At 41.1% G+C, this 16,384-nt stretch overlaps 1 protein-coding gene across 1 annotated transcript in view; it reads right to left on the bottom strand.

Annotated features, from left to right (window-relative positions):
- Window positions 1–905: 905 nt before the first annotated feature.
- The window catches only part of C5H14orf132 (chromosome 5 C14orf132 homolog), a 37,596-nt gene continuing 22,117 nt past the window's right edge, over window positions 906–16,384 (bottom strand). The window contains exon 2 of the mRNA XM_050898023.1: window positions 906–1,460. Coding sequence (XP_050753980.1) covers window positions 1,236–1,460 — 225 coding nt within the window. The 3' untranslated portion in view covers window positions 906–1,235. The remainder of the gene's footprint in view (window positions 1,461–16,384) is intronic.

Below are 16,384 nucleotides of genomic sequence, written 5' to 3'. Positions count from 1 at the left end.
ACAGGAACAATGCAGTGAAAATGTTGTCCCTCAACAGGACAAATCCAAATGATAATCAGAGCTGTTACCTAAAGCAGGCTATATAAAAATCACTTCCAGGAGCCTCATCAGAACCCAGAGACATACTAATACTGAAATACAAGTACTTGCATATCTGTCACTTACTACCTTTTTTGTGCTGTTTCTACCCCAGGACATACCTGACTTTTGCATTCACTCCCTCGCGAGCACAGAAGTGTCCAATCTTTCAATTCTATTTTTCTCATAGACATCATTCACTGTTAATTAGGCTTCGCAATTTCCCCACATTCTTTTGATATACCAATAAGCTTACAAAAGTACATGCCTGCTGTGGGAAATCTGGATTACAGTGAAATGAGCTGAAAAGCATGGTATTTGGCCTTTGTTTCCTGGAAGGGACACATCTATAAACCACTGCAATCCAGCACCTCTAGACAGAAATGGGAGCTTGTGGTGCTGCTCTGTTTAACGTGTCCTCCTCTGGAGTGCAGAGGCTGTGCAGACCAGCCACACCTTGCAATAGCTGTGCCTCCTCCTGCAAACAGCAGACAGGTTTAGCATCAGTTCATAGATTATCAGATCCAGTAATTGATACTGGAAGGCAAGTGTTAGCATGCATCTGCCTGTCATAGCTTTAAGACTCATGATTTTGAACACAGCCTAGCAGTAAGTGCACGTGCTGAAGATTTACACACGATGAACTTGCACTTCATCAGAACTGAGCCAATGCTGACCATTTAGTCCATCTGGAAAACTAAGATGTCAAGCAAATGTGACATAGAACAATTTCATACAAGATTATACCACAGTAAAAAATGCACAAAAAAGCTGACAAAATGCAGAAGAGCTGCTAGAAAAATCTAAACAGTACAAAATAAGCACTTTCTATATAAATCTCATTTTTTCTTTGTATTTACTATATCCATGTTGGTCTCTCTTTTATTACATTTCTATACAAAACTGGTATTGGCTCTGTTCTCAATTAAAGCTCTCACCTCCATACAATTGGCAATTGCATCCAAACTTTCTGCCATCAAGATTCAAGATGATTAACTTGCATTTCATTTCCATGATTGTGGCAGCACTTAATCAACAAAGTCCCTACCTATATATATTTATATAGATATACATGTATATATACACACATACATACATACACATGACAAATACTGTTGCAGTTATCCTCTCTTCCAGTGTTTGGAGTGACAGTCATCCTAGAAGGTGAAGGCGTACACCACTCCCACAACCACGATATTTCCAATTGTTGCTATTATTGCAATCCATAACAATATGGCATCATTTGAAGAACGAGATGTCTCTTCTGGTGGATTCTGCATGGAAGAAGCTGCATGGACGTTGGCTGATGAGTTAAACAAGGAGTACTCTGTACTAAAGTCCTCGTTGGGTGAGTCCATAAAGGCTCCTCCCATGACAGGAAGCTGTGAAGAAAGATATGGCAAAATTAGGTTGAAGGCCAATATCTGTATTTGCTTTGTCTTAAAGTCATTACAAAAGACTAACCACTAGCAAACCTGCAAAATTACTGAGATTTCACATACGTGGTGCTAACCTGTCAGGAATACCACAGACACATGTTACAATATTTCTTCCACTTCTGTTAGAATCAATATTATTGCAGAAAACCTATGTATATTACATGGAATATACATTAAAGCTAGCATGCAGGCTCCAAGTCAGCCTAAGTAATTATATGCATTTAGAAAGAAGAGATACAGCTATCCACAAAGCACTCACATACCAAAATGTAAGTTTACAGCAAATTGATTGTTTTGTGACTACCAGCAATGGTATCGTACTGTCGTAAGACATTGAGCAAGCACAGTGAGGATGTGATGCAGAGAATTTGTTCTCCTTTTATGTATCACTCAGAAGTGAGCCTTTGATTTATGTAGAGATCATGCAAAAACATATGAATTGCAAAAGTTCTTACTGTAAAACAGGTGGAGTGTACTCAGCACACTAACTTCACTTGCAAAACACACCATTGCAACGATTCAGGGTTTATAAATCTATACAATGGAAAACTTCAAACTGGATTTTGAAAGGCTCCATAGCAATGAAGTAAGTAAGTGGCAGATTTCCAACACTTCTCCCCCCCCCCACTTCTTCTACTGGGAAGGACAAAGGTTCTTTAGTGCTCTTAGTGGATTTCTCAGTGGTACCAGGAAAAGTTCTCCGTAAGATAGCAGTTATTCAATACAGGAATATGGAAAAGTTAAAGAAAAAAGGAATCATTTAACCTTGTCCTAATACAGGTTCCAGTTGTCTTCCCAGCTTCATCCTAGATCACAACACATAGTCTTCATGATTCAACAACTATTTTATGCTCTACATAGAGGTGTAAAATTACATCCTTCTGCAAATGTATGCATTCCTCATTCAGACAAGAGAAGGATACCTACTGCAGTACTAAGACCGTCTACTACTAAAAAAAGGTTCACACAAAATCTTTCTGCTTCCATCCTTGTCCTTTGCATGTTTGGGAATGCAGATATGGAAGTCTCCCCCTGGCTCACCGAGTGCAGGCTCCACAGTCTCATGCAAGTAGAGGACATTGTTTCAGAAAAAGCTGCAGAACATCTACTTCACATATCTATAAATGCTCAGGACACGTGCCTCTGAATATCCCGTAAAAAGCCAAAGATCTGCTCAGCAACCTCAGGAACTGCAACTGTTATGTGCTGCAGGAAGAACACTAGCAGTGTGGGTATCATAAAGCCCCAAGTCTCTGCAGTATTCAGTAACTAAAACTCCCGGAGGATTGTAGTAGGTAGGTAGACCAAACCCATGGCTTTACTGGGGAAAAAAAAAAAACAGAGCCATATGTCCAAATCTCTCTGCCAGCCTGACCAGAAGGGAAAAATTCCATCATGGTGTTGATGACTGGTTTGATCTTGAGCAATGAGTAAAACCTAGACATCAGTGCATCCTACCTACACTCTCATATCTGGTAGAATGCCAGTGCTTCAAGGAAAGCTGAAAATAGTCTGGGAACGTTCCCTTAAGAAACACCCTTGCTGCAACACCAACCAACCTTTCCTTCCCCACAGTGGTTTCCATGCTGCTGCTGTCACCTTCTAACCTTTAGACGCAATTACAATCTCCTGTTTTACACCCTACTTGTAAGTGCTTTTGGGGTTTTGGCATTATTATTCTTCGCCTCTCTCAATAGCACTTTCTTCTACAGCTGAAATCCTCTGGCTCTGTAACAACAAAATAAAAATCATTCCTGTTGTTATACTAGTAGTAGGACTATTATTACTTCAACAGTACTGTTGAAATCACCACGGCCTATGAAAAACAGAGGAACCAGCCTTGTCTTCATTCAGCCACATCACAGAAGGCTGCTATACCTTCAGCCCTAAATTACTGTGCCCAATACCCACTGGGCTGAAAAATCAATCTCTTTTAACACCCTGTCCTTCAACTCCCACATCACATTTTGACTCTCCCAGTAACCTTTCCCTTTGGTACCAAACTACACCCCTCCTGGCTGTGTGCAGCTGTGCTATGGAGGCTGCTGGACAGGACAGGACAGGATTTGAGGATAAACCACCTCTCCTCTCCACAGTGGTGGCTGTAATCTACAAATTAGAGCATAGAATTTGAGAAGTTTGAGAATAAAGTAACTTTTGTTGCTTGCTATCCATAACATTTTACAGAGCTGTAAAAGACAGACTCTTTCAAAGCGGACTGCTGAACAAATTTCATCTGTACTAGAAAATATCATGTCACATTCAAAATGAAACAGAGAATGATGAAAGACCACAATGGATATGTCATACTATCTAATCCACATCATTAAATAAAATTATCTTTGAGATCAAATATGATTAGACAAAAGCAGTTTGCAAGAAACCAAACAGGAAATTGCAAAAGTCAAGTTTGATACATTCTCCCTGCATCAAAGATTTTTGCTGCCAGTTTCAACACAGTGTGTGCTTTAAAGAGAGCAAAAGCTTCCCTTTCACAACAAGCCCAGCTTGATGTTTTGAATCCAATTCCACCGGCCTTTTTTATGTCTTGGGATTTGATAAGGAAAACATTGCTTAGTTTAATCAGGATTTCTTTTTATGTAGAGATTGCCATAAAAGGCAATTCTGACTTCAAACCTAAGTGTATTTATGCAGTGATGCTGCCATTTAACAGCTATGGAAACACTAGTTAAAGAGCTTCGCAGCAAATGACAGCCATACATTTAACATACTGGCAGCAAAATGCTCAATCTGAAGTGCTTGCCTCCTTATCAAACTATTTTGAGGGTATCAGCATTTAGGATGGTCAGTTCTGCAAAATCTTTCAACTGGAACAATCATTCAAAAAATAGAGGTACACATATATGTGCATGTGCCCAAGACAGTGGGAGGTCATGAGCACTGTTCTGGTGAGTGATACCTGGTTTTTGAGCCACACATTCTGTGCTCTCAATGAGTTATTTGAAGTGACAAGCTTCCACCCTGTCAGTCCACCTGGTGCTGTCACAGAGGCAGGGAGCATTCGTGTAGCAGCACAGCTACACACCACACTGCAGATGATCAGATCTGAATCTCCTTGTACTGTCTAAGGCTCAAACAAGCTGTTTGTGCCATCTGAGGGAACACATGGTGAAACAGCTCATCTGAATCTCCGAAAGGCTTGCGGTGACCTGATATAAAGCACTGACATTTAGCACCTGGCACAGGCTCTTTCTGTAAAATTGACTTCCAGTTTTTCTGTTTGTAGGTCAGTAGCACTTCACCACAGATCTGGAAATAAACCTTACTGCCAATTTCCCATTTGCAGAAATCGTCTCTTACTAAATGTGTATTCCCCCCCTTCTCACTGCTAAAATGGCCTCACATAAGAGCACAGGAATGGCCATATGGTGTCAGACAGAAAGTCTATCTCCCTTGCGTGTTAGCTCCAACAGTGGCCATAAATAGACGCTTAGGAAAGAGTAAGAGCACAACAGGACAAGCATGTCTGATACTACGCCTTAACAACTCACAGCCGCCAACTGTTTTCAGCTTAGGAAGTTCATATGCCAGATGCTATTGCTATGGATTTCATAACTCGCAAAGAATTTTGCTACCATAAACTTGTCCAGCCTCCACCTGAGATCATCTAAAGCTGAGCATCCTTCTCAGTCCGGCTTCTTACTGCCACTTAACAGTCAGGGTTGCCCAGTGATTAGAGTCACATAAATCATCCTTGGGAGATATGCCCATCTCTCCACTGGAGAGAGGGAAGCACAGATAATTAATATCAACTGGCAATCTATCTTGTTGGTAGATTAACTTCAGTGAGATGAATCTCATCCCCAGTCTTGATGTCTTTGTTCTCCCAGAAGGTACAGTATCTTCCCTCTGCAGTCTTATTTGAGATATTACATTAAAGGCTGTGAGACATCCAGACCCGACACTAATGGGAGTTGCAAAGTGCCTGTGATAAACAGTAGGCTAAGAATAGAAAGCCTGCAACGCTTTCTGTGCTTGCTCTATTCTTCTGTCCATGCCTCTACAAAGCAAATATACACCGATTCACATTGGCCAAAAACTTCACCCATGCCACTGCCATCACAGTGACCTGCAGTCTGTTTTAGCCTCAGAGGGTTTTTGTAGCTCAGGCAAAGCTGTGCAGAGCCTGTGCCACCCTACCCAAGAGCACTAGGTGAGGAGGCCAGAGCAAAGGGTTAACTGGGAAATGCAACAGTGAGGGACATGGCAGGAGCAGATGGTGAGGGGGAATGCTGTAGCACTGTTTGGAAATGAAACTCTTTTCCTAGTGACTATGTCGACATTGTTAAGTAGCGCTAATAGTACATCACTTGCTAAATGGCTTGTGGGACTGGCGAAGAAAGAATTCAAATCATTAAATAGCAACAGGCAGAAAACCAAACAGAAAAATGTCAAGTGGTAATGAGAACACCCACTGTGCTGAATACCTCCTACTGACATGCAAGAGGATGCTTTAGGGTCACGAGGAGGAGAACAAGGCTGTTGAACAGTTAAATGATACACTTTCCAGTTAGCAGAAAAATCCTATTTTATAACCAAAATGATTCACATGAAGGAAAAACAACATGTCAGGTACCAGTCACTGATACTCTAAAAATGATAGCTTTCTTAAGTAGCATCACATAAAATCCATCACTTAGCAATAACATTGCTCCGCTTCTTTGAGAATCAGGTGTCCATCATTTCTTCATAGTCAGCTAGAGAAGTGTAACACTTAGTTCCTCCTACCTTATTGGGAACCCAGGCTTGGCATAGAGATTTGAAAGCATAGCTGAATCTTCTAGTAGCCATCTTCCAGAAATTAGGAAACCTCAGCAGTGCCTTTAACAGCTGTGCTGTATCTTGGCCCTGGCCTCACCACACACCGCTCTGGGAATGGGATGCTGAGAGGTGAAATGTCACCCCAGCTCAGAGGATGTTTTGTAAAATCCCTGTTGTTACTTCAGAATATCTAATTTTTCAGTGTTTCTTTTTGGTTAAATTTTAGATAGCATATTTTTACATGATGGCGTATTCTGAACACATAAAGTATAATTATTATTTCCTTCTGCCCTGGCAGCACGATTGCTGCAGTGCATACTTGTGTCTGAAAACCTTCTAGCTACAATCACAAATCAATCTAATGCAGTTGCCAAAGATGATAGCAATATACAGGTTCACAAAAGCATCATAACCACGTTTTAATTCTTAAGCTCTTTTTAAATAAACGTTTTGCACTAAAGGGATACCCCACAGGATCAATATTCTCCCCACACTAATTCTCTAGTGTCTCACAGAAACATGCATATATATATATCCTCCTCATCCAAAGCATGCACTATCATGTAAATGAAGACATCCTGGCTACTATTTATTTACTGGTAATACCTAGAGAACCAAATTCTTCTGTCCACCATTTGCCAGAATACCACCCTACTACTTACAATGCGAAGACTGGGTACACAGTCACAATCAGGACAGTTATTCCATGTTCACTGCAAGTGGATTAGTTTAAATGCATTAAACTCCCACACAACCAAAACTAAAGGGCACCTAAGGCAATCCTCTTTAATTCTGAAGAGGGAGGATCCATGCAAATGCTTTATGCATTTAACTTCAAATTCTCATTTTAATTAATTCAGGTCCCTGCTTCACCCTGAAATCACAGGCTCAGGTTGACAAGCTTAGGAAAAACAGCTGCTTATTTTCAAAACATAATTGTCAAAATGCTCACCCCACCAGTGGCAATGGAAAATTTTCACTCTAACTTGGAACCATCAGGATTTCACCTGTTATTTGTAATATTGTTAAAACCTCTCTATTCTATCAATTCTATCAATCACTGCTTTGCTTCCAATTCATGATATTCCTAGGACCTGTGTATTACTTCCTCCGCTGCTTTCCCGATGCTAGGCTAGATGTCTTTGTCCTTTTAGATGAGATCACTGTTCAAAGTTGTTCCTTATCAGCAGTATCGCAGATGCCAGAGGTTTGAGTTTCAGCCTTGCTGTTGAACCACAGTAAGAGTTGCCTTGACTGACAGGTGTCTAGATATTTAGGAAGGAACATCCAAAGATGTTCCAAGATGCTGCAGCAGACACTTCAATTCTGAGTTTGCTCTTGGGTGTAGAAACTGGTTTCCCTTAACTAAGGTACTCCCATGGGGAACTGAGCTCAGCTAGATCTTTGTCCATAAGCACAGCTACCCCTCAAGTGCCTTATATGAGTACATGCCTTGGGCAGACTGGAGCACCTCGCTGTGGAAAGTTACTCTGCTGAATCAGCTGCAAGAAACAGTGTAAATAACTGGCATAAAGGTAACTGTTTTCACCCTGATTTTTTCACTCTCATATTTCTGCATAGGTAGCATCCAAGATACCCTAATGATAAAGATGCTGTGATTACATTCCCACAATTTACATCTGCCTGGTGCCTCCTTGAAATAGCTTTTATTATTTCAAAGAACCCTACTGGTTTTAAACTATTATTCTCAACCAACTGCTGTTGGATTTCATCTTCCAAGTGTGGAAGACTGAGAACAAACAAAAAACCTTTTATTGCTGACAAGTCTCAAATGGAAACGGAGGAGGAGTTTCTCATCGTATCCTTGGTCCCAAGAATTCCTCCTCTCTTTCCAGCGAATGCCAGCAATGCTGCATCAAGGAAAAGAGCAAGCTTTGTCAGTGTTGAACAGAAATGCAAACAACCTGTATGAAGAAGCTGCAACTCTAAATCACATATAATTTAAATTGTGAATCTGCTTACTCTAAATTGGAGGGGGTAGTGAATATCACAAAAGCGTGCAGGGCAATCAAGCAGATGCGCTTTAAACTATCTGGATGTGCCAGGAACAACCATTCAAGCAGCAGCACTAGCTGACCTTCCACATAACTAATACAACTGAGGCTAGCACCCTACTGCAGACACCATGCCGGCGAAGTAGAAGATGCCTGGGTCCCATTTACACAGAGTTATAACTTTCATGCTTCCAGGAGTACATGCACATAGAAGAAAAAACACAAACAGAGGGAATTATAAAGGCAAGTATTTATCAATATGGAAAAACTCAGTAGGAGGCTATAAAACTAACCATCAGTGTTAGAATGAGGAGGAGCTATTCAAATCTGTTTACAATTTCCAAAACTGGCAAAACAGAGGACCTTTTTACATCATGTGTAGTCATATTGGGAAACTCAGAGAGAACAGGAATTCCTTTAGAGATAAGGGCAACCTGCAGAGCTGTATCAGTTTAATATTGAACATGATTCTGGAAGGTCTTCAAAGACCAAGCTTCTGAGTTTGAACTCTTTAGTCATATGTGAGAAGAAAGAGGTGCTGATTATCCCACCTATTGGAGGGTTTCTTGCACAACCTTCTGATATTTTTGGCATTGGTAACTTCAAAGCCAAACTACTGGATTTAACTGCACTTACACGGTCTCCTGTTCTGATCCAGGCTGGCAATTCCTTTCTGGTGTCAAGTTCTTCTATTACAAAAAAAACCCAACAAAACCCCAACCCAAAACAAAACAAACAATCTGGGGGTAAAGAAAGGAACATTGCCTAGGGCATAATGTTTTAATGTCTCAAGGGACAGCTTTGCTTTAAAGACACAAGGCGATGTCACTGACTGGAAGCAAGCACACAGCTACATGGTATCAGTGGAAGTTTTGGTTGTTCTTACACAGAGAGTAGGTAGCTCTCCATGTGCGGAGGATAAAGAGGAAAAGAAGAGTGTTGTGGTTTAAGCCCAGCCGGCAACAAAGCACCATGCAGCCGCTCGCTCAGTTCTACCTCTGGCGGAGGGTTGAGACAAGGACAGGGAGGGATCACTCACCACTTAGGGTCACAGGCAAAACAGACTCGATTTTGGGGAAAAATAAACCAATTTAATTTAACAACAAAATCAGAGTAGGATGATGAGAAATAGAACCATATCTTAAAAACACACCTTCCTCCCACCCCTCCCTTCTTCCCGGGCTCAGCTTTGCTCCCGATTTCTCTACCTCCTCCCCGGCCCCCGTGGCATAGGGGGACGGGGAATGGGGGTTGCGGTCAGTTCATCCCACATTGTCTCTGCCGCTCCTTCCACAGGGGGAGGACTCCTCACACTCTTCCCCTGCTCCAGCGCGGGGTCCCTCTCAGGGGGGTCAGCCCTCCATGAGTTTCTCCAACTCAAGTCCTTTCCACGCACTGCAGTCCTCCACAAACTGCTCCGGCGTGGGCTTTCCCACGGGGTCACGGCCTTCTCTGGGCCCAGCCACCTGCTCGGGCGTGGGGTCCTCCACGGGCTGCAGGGGCATCTCTGCTCTGCTGTTAACCTCCATGGGCTGCAGGGGGACAGCCTGCCGTCTCACCATGGGCTGCAGGGGAATCTCTGCTCCGGCGCACCTCCTCCCTCTCCTTCTTCACTGACCTCGGTGTCTGCATGGTTGTTTCTCTCACATCCCACTCCTCTCTTCACTGTAGCTCCTCCTCCTCCTCCTCCTCCTCTTCTTCTTCCTCCATCATCTTCTTCCTCCACCCTCTTTTTAGCAGTCTTTTCCCCTTCTTAAATATGCTATCACAGAGGCACTAGCACTGTTGCTAATTGGCTCGACCTTGGCCAGAGTCAGGTCCGGGTTGGAGCCAGGGAAGCTTCTAGCAGCATCTTCCCATTGCTGATGGGCTCGGCCTTGGCCAGAGACGGGCCCGAGTTTGCAGCCCGGGAAGCTTCTAGCAGCTTCTGACAGGAGCCACCCCTGTAGTCCCTCTCCCGCTACACAAACCCAACACAAAGAGTAACACAAACTGGCTGTAATGGCACTTTGTATCTGCAAGAGGAAAAGGCATTCCCACCATAAATAGAAAAGTCAAATGATGAGGTGTAAGGGGAAAACCACAGAGCAGAGCTCACGAGCGAGTGCATAGGAAAAAACTGAACGAAGCCTAATCCCATTTCTCACAGTGAAAAAGGGCTGCACGAGCCCTTCCTCCACCGTGATCGTTGCAGCCATGTTCATCTCTGACAAAATGTCAATGCCTCATTATCAATTTACTGTTGTGGCCAAGGTATCTTGGTAGCAGAGAAAGCAGCTCACCTTCATATTCTTTTGATTTTCCTTCTGCTCCCTCTCCCTCAGCCTAACAAGATACTTAGGCTATTCCTGGGAGAGAAGGATGGGAATTGGCAGCCATTTACACTAATGGAAGCAACGACACAATTTCAAAACTAGAACTAGTTCCAGATGAAAAATTGTTTAAATCACTAGACTTCAGGCATGGGCAAAAGTAGTGATTTTGTAAATCACTGTATCCTTCAGTATTCAGTAATCAGGATGCTTCTCACAAACACTAAAAGAATTTCAAGGGGCAGGTGTTGGGGGCTATACCTAGAACGATGTGACATTTTGGACATCATCTTATTCCTCTAGAGAAAAAATAACCACATACAAATTCCTCTATGTTGCATATGCTGACCACTGTTCAAACCAACACCCAGTAGCAATAAAAAATCTTGCATGCTAGCTCCAATCCCTGCTACACAGCCCATGAAAAATTAATTGGCTGAGGTTTAACTAAACCACACTAACAGGCATAATATAGCTTAGCTCTATTTCATCAGAGAAATTACTTACTATTCCATGCAGACTCAAAAGCTTTCAAACTATACATCTGATGTATTTTACACAGTGATGGTTGTACTACAAAGACAAGCTTTGGGATACATTTGCCTGTTGAGGGAAGTAATCGCTACCATTGCAGCTCTGCTGTACCTAATGATAGGATATAAATGCCTCATTTTCAGCACCTTTGAGACAGCCACCTGGAATCTATCTTCAAATATGATAACAGAAGAGTTAGGTCAGTCCCCCATCATAATGCAAACCCACTGGGAAAAAATTATTCTATGATGACTTCCAGAGATTAATTCTCCCATGGAAAATACTTTCAGGCATCCAATAGAAAGCCTCAGAAGGGAATTTAAAACATTTTAATAGTCTCAACTTATTCCATAATGATTTTGAAGTTTATATATGCTATCAGACTCCCTGAAAAAACAGAGGAGAGGGAATACTGGTAATGATGTATGCAATTTTATTTTGGCTATACATCATTTTCATCCAACATTTTTTTCTTATTAATTTTTTTCTTTCCCTTTCATTCTCATGTTGCATTACATTTTCACAAACAAAAAAGGGGGAAGGGCTGAGGCATGCTGACAGAATATTTGGGGTATATCGCTCATGTCTTATTTAAGGCTATTTTTGTAAACATTTTTGCTTGCTTACTTGGCACCTAGTTCAAGACACACAACAAGCCTGAAAGTCAACAAAAACAATGTATTCCAGTTGAGATGGACAAAAAAAAGGAGAAAAAGCTGACACAGTGTTAGCCCTCTTCATGTCTGGAGACCTTAAGGGTAGCGGCCGGCACGAAGGTCAAGTAAAGCATGCAGAGCAGCTTCTAGGAAGAAAGGAGGACTGCCAAATGTTAACCCTACTGCTACACTTCACTTGATAGAATACCAACATCTGGCAGGTTGCCATATGTCTTGATCCTATCAGGCATATCAGGCTCAACATATGGCTCAAACAACCTATAGACTGCACATCCCCCTCAACTTATTCTGTAATGCTTCAGTAGTGGCTTATACCTGAAGAAGAAAACACACAATTTGCTTAAAAATTAATCCTATTCTCTTTCATTTTTGTCTCATGAGTGAGCTAATCACACAATACACAAAAGCATAAAAATTAGAAGGTGAAAAAATGTTGACAATTTCCTAATTTCTAGTATTTGAAGAGTAGTATTCATTGTGCTGAGAAAAGTTTCTTCCAACATAACTATTTGTTGAATATCATGAAGAGACTAAAAGCTCAATCACGTGTAAATCTTGAGTGCTTAAGAACTCAGTGCCACCAGACAACTATTTCAACCGCCTTCCAGGATTTACTGTTCCCACAGCAGAGCCCAAGAAAGAGAAGTAACGTCTTTCTCATCCACTGTAGTGCAAAGTCAGCAAGCATAACATGAACACATTTCACAAATGGCTTAAAATAAGCCTGGATCACTTTGCTTTGAAGTAAAAGAGGAGCACCCATACGGGACATTTCAGTGGCTCTTTTGGGGAGGCAGAAACCTTCACCAAACTGTGAGAACAGCCATCATCAGAGCCAAATATTCCATATGTTCTCACAAACCCTGATTCTCACAACCTAGGTTTTGCTTATGTACTAAGACCATCAAGGGATGATTAAGTGTGGCTGAACTAGACAGCAGCTGATGACATCTTTATCACGCCAAACAAAAACAGAACAGCCAAGCCATCTGTGTTTGTGTGCTTATGTTTAAGATGATTGTTCAAACAGTTCAGAGCACATTACAGAAAAATATAATAAATTATACATTGATTCTTTCTCTCTAGATACGCATGTCTATATATGTGTAGGCAAAATAGCACTCCTTAGTGGCTGACATATGCACAGGATGGGCACAAATCAATGTATAATTTATGATACTTCTATTTGTAATTTGATATTTGAGCTTTGAACTCTTGCAGTTGGTGGGCTGCACAGGATAATTAAAGACATGAATATGTAACAGCTTTCCTTGGGAATGAATTTTTTCCTACCCAAAAATGATTTCTGTAAAAGCTTGTTCAGTTATTCTTGTGTTATGGAAGGCTGAGCAGGGAACAAAGAAAATAAAGTCAAAATGTATTGTATTTGCATTTCCCACCCATTTTATTCAGAGTAATCTGAATTATGGAGTCACTAGTGGCCTGGAGAGCAAGAACAGTTGCAAAAAAATGCCTGGCAGAAGCATAACACTCTTGGCTACAGGAGACCTTAGCACAGGCATGGCAGTGCAGTTCCCAACACAACTGAAGAGCTGACTAGGTTCTTCAGTCCAAAGCTTACATACTCAGATAATGAACTCACTGATCTAGACTATAATACTTTTACCCACGCTGAGGCTTTATTTATGACCCCACTGAAGCCAATTGAAGTAAAATATAATCTCATTTTTTCATGGCATCAATGAGTGTACGGTAAAAAGATTAAATGATGAAGGACATAAAAATTGGAGAGATTACAAAGATTCTCACCAAGAAGCCACTGGTTCTGATACAGGCACACCTCAGTTAAAAATGGAGGTTTGGGGTATCCCTGCACCATTTAGTGCAGCCTTTGAACTCAGATGGACTGCCTAATAAGGGAGACCTCTTAAAGAAAGGTAACAGGCAAAGGAAATTTGATCTGAGCTAACCCTAAAATGTTCTGGAGGTTGTTGCTTCCCGGGGAGAAAGAGAGCTCTCCGTCACCCCAGTGGCCTGACAGCTATCTATCTACCCACAGAGGGACTTACCCAGCCACACTGAAGTCTTCAGAATTGCAGCGCGAGTCTTTTTCAAGCTGAGCATCACTCGTCAAAAATCCAACACAGGAATATTAATAAGCAGCATGGGAGCCTTTCAGTAACAACAGTGCAAATATCTAGTACTTGTAAAAATGCAAGCATGTCTCTCATCTTTAATCACCTATATTTTGAAATGCTGGCTTGAAGATCTTCATTTCAAAAATATCTCCAAGAGACTTAGGTGTCCCACACCACCATTCTGTGTCTTGCATGAATAAATCCGTAACACAATGAGGTACTGAGAGCCCAGCAAGAAAAGCTGCAAAGAAAAATGATTGCAACATATGCCCCAAGAAACAATTAAAGCCATCAGCAGAAAAACACAGAGAGAGGTTCACTCCATCTGGTTTGCACCCTCAGAAGCAGTCTGCTTAGAAACATTCTCAAACTCACCATCCAGTCAAAAGGAGGCAAATTTAGGAATTTAAACTGGACATCAAGATCTCCCTTGGGAAGACACCTATTGCTCTCCATTGGCAATATATGGGAATGTAAGTACTTAATCTTGTGGGAGTGCACACAGTGCTCATTTGCACGTTTATACGAGAAACTTTTACCTTGTTAGGTGCTAGTAGGAACTTACTTCCCACTCCCATTATTACATGTAAGGCTTTAGAGTTGCAGTGAAAAAGTGACAGACACACATACATCTAAAATTATCTACACAGACCCATCTTAAATGTAACTAAATCAATAAACTAATAATACAAGGAATAGCAGAGGAAAAGGGAAGGATTTTTCAAAAGAAATTATCATTTCTTTAAAGTAATTCTGCATTTTGTCATTTTGAAAGTGCCCTGCAAATCATGAGTCCTTTTGTAATATGAATAATTGTAGACTGAAAGCATAGTCAAAGGGATAAAAGCAACATCAGATAACAAATAGATGACCATAATAAACAGATGACCATGTTCACCCAAGTTAAAATGAGATCAAGTTAGAAAGTTTAAAACATTCAAAGTAAAACAATGTTTTCTACATATTTGTTGGTAGGCCTGAACTCAAGACTTTTATGCAAAGTTTCTCCAAGGCCTAAGATCTTCGCACTCCGTAAAATCATGGATGCTCCTTCAAGTGCTTTCCTCCTAGCACATTCAATACCTGATTCAGTTCTCCCTTGAAAATAAATTGGAAACCATGCCATAATATCATAATATACTGCCTGACCGGGGAAACTGTACAAAATCGATCTCTGCATTATATCCTTAAAGGAGAACATAATTCCTTTAATCTGTGGTTTACCATTACTTGAAGTTCCTCTAAGTTAAGGAAAGACATTATTTATTAGCAAGTACATAGAATTAATTACAGAATAAAAACACATTTAATCCATCCTGTTGCTCAAACAGCATCATGGAAATATAACTGATAAAATGCAGTACATTGATGCAAGACAACTGCCCAGCTTCGAGATTCACCACATAAAAATAATCTCCAGCTCAGTTCAGGAACAAGTGACCTAGAGAAGTGGGAAATTATAAAATATTTAAAAAATCTTCCAGGCTTGGCTTGTGTGGGAAACGTGCAAATCTCTCTTGAACCTTTTATTTCTAGATTGCTGGTATGAATACAAGTCAGTGAAACAAAAAAAACAAATTTAAGAGATGAATATGATGTGGTTTCAGGCCAATTCCAAGCCACATCCCATTACAGTATGATCTAGAGAGCTTGTAGAAGCCAGTGGAACAGCTCTACTGGCTTCAAAGCAGAAACACTAGTGACCATAGACAGTCACCCAACTGGAAAAGAATAGTTTGAGACATACTGGGCACCATGGGCAAGCAGGCTGGCGTTCATCAAGAAACTCTTATTTGCATCCTTGCTATTGCCTGAGTCAGTACCTTCACAAACTTACATTTCTCTGTGCTTCTTTAATTTCCTTTTTTTTTGTTCTTACTTCTTCATGAAAGTTCAGGGCTTTTTGGCAGAATGGTTGAGCTCCACTGCGGTTTCACTTAGTTTTAGTTTACACAAAGCCTTCCACAGTGAGGTCCCAGTCTTGCCTAGGCTCTCCAACTACAGTGTAATTAATTTACAACTATAACTAGTAATTAGAATTATCAGTGACTCTTTATACCAAGAGCCAATACAGTGTAAGCAACCAACTCCTGTCAGGTACCCTTTACCTATGCATGGCATATCCATGTCTGCTATATGCATGAGAAAATCAAAGCAGTGGATTCACTGAACCCAGTTCTCCTTGCATTAGTTTTATATTGACATTTACTGCAATAATATAGTATCAGTTTGGGGCAATTACATGCAAAAAATCACACCTGCCATTTTTTTACCTGATTTATGTCAGGAAACACAGCAGTGTAGAGTCTGCCTATTCCGAACACCCTGAAACCAGAAAGGATTCCCCTTGGGAAAATCTTGAAGACATTCAAGAAGGTACAGTTTCATTATCCTGAAGTGCATCTCTGAACAAACCTGTTTGACCCAGCCTGTGATACAAAACACACT

This window comes from Gymnogyps californianus, chromosome 5 (assembly GCF_018139145.2).
Source record: "Gymnogyps californianus isolate 813 chromosome 5, ASM1813914v2, whole genome shotgun sequence".
In the NCBI taxonomy this organism is placed as follows: domain Eukaryota; kingdom Metazoa; phylum Chordata; class Aves; order Accipitriformes; family Cathartidae; genus Gymnogyps; species Gymnogyps californianus.
This window is presented reverse-complemented; position numbering and strand designations above follow the sequence as displayed.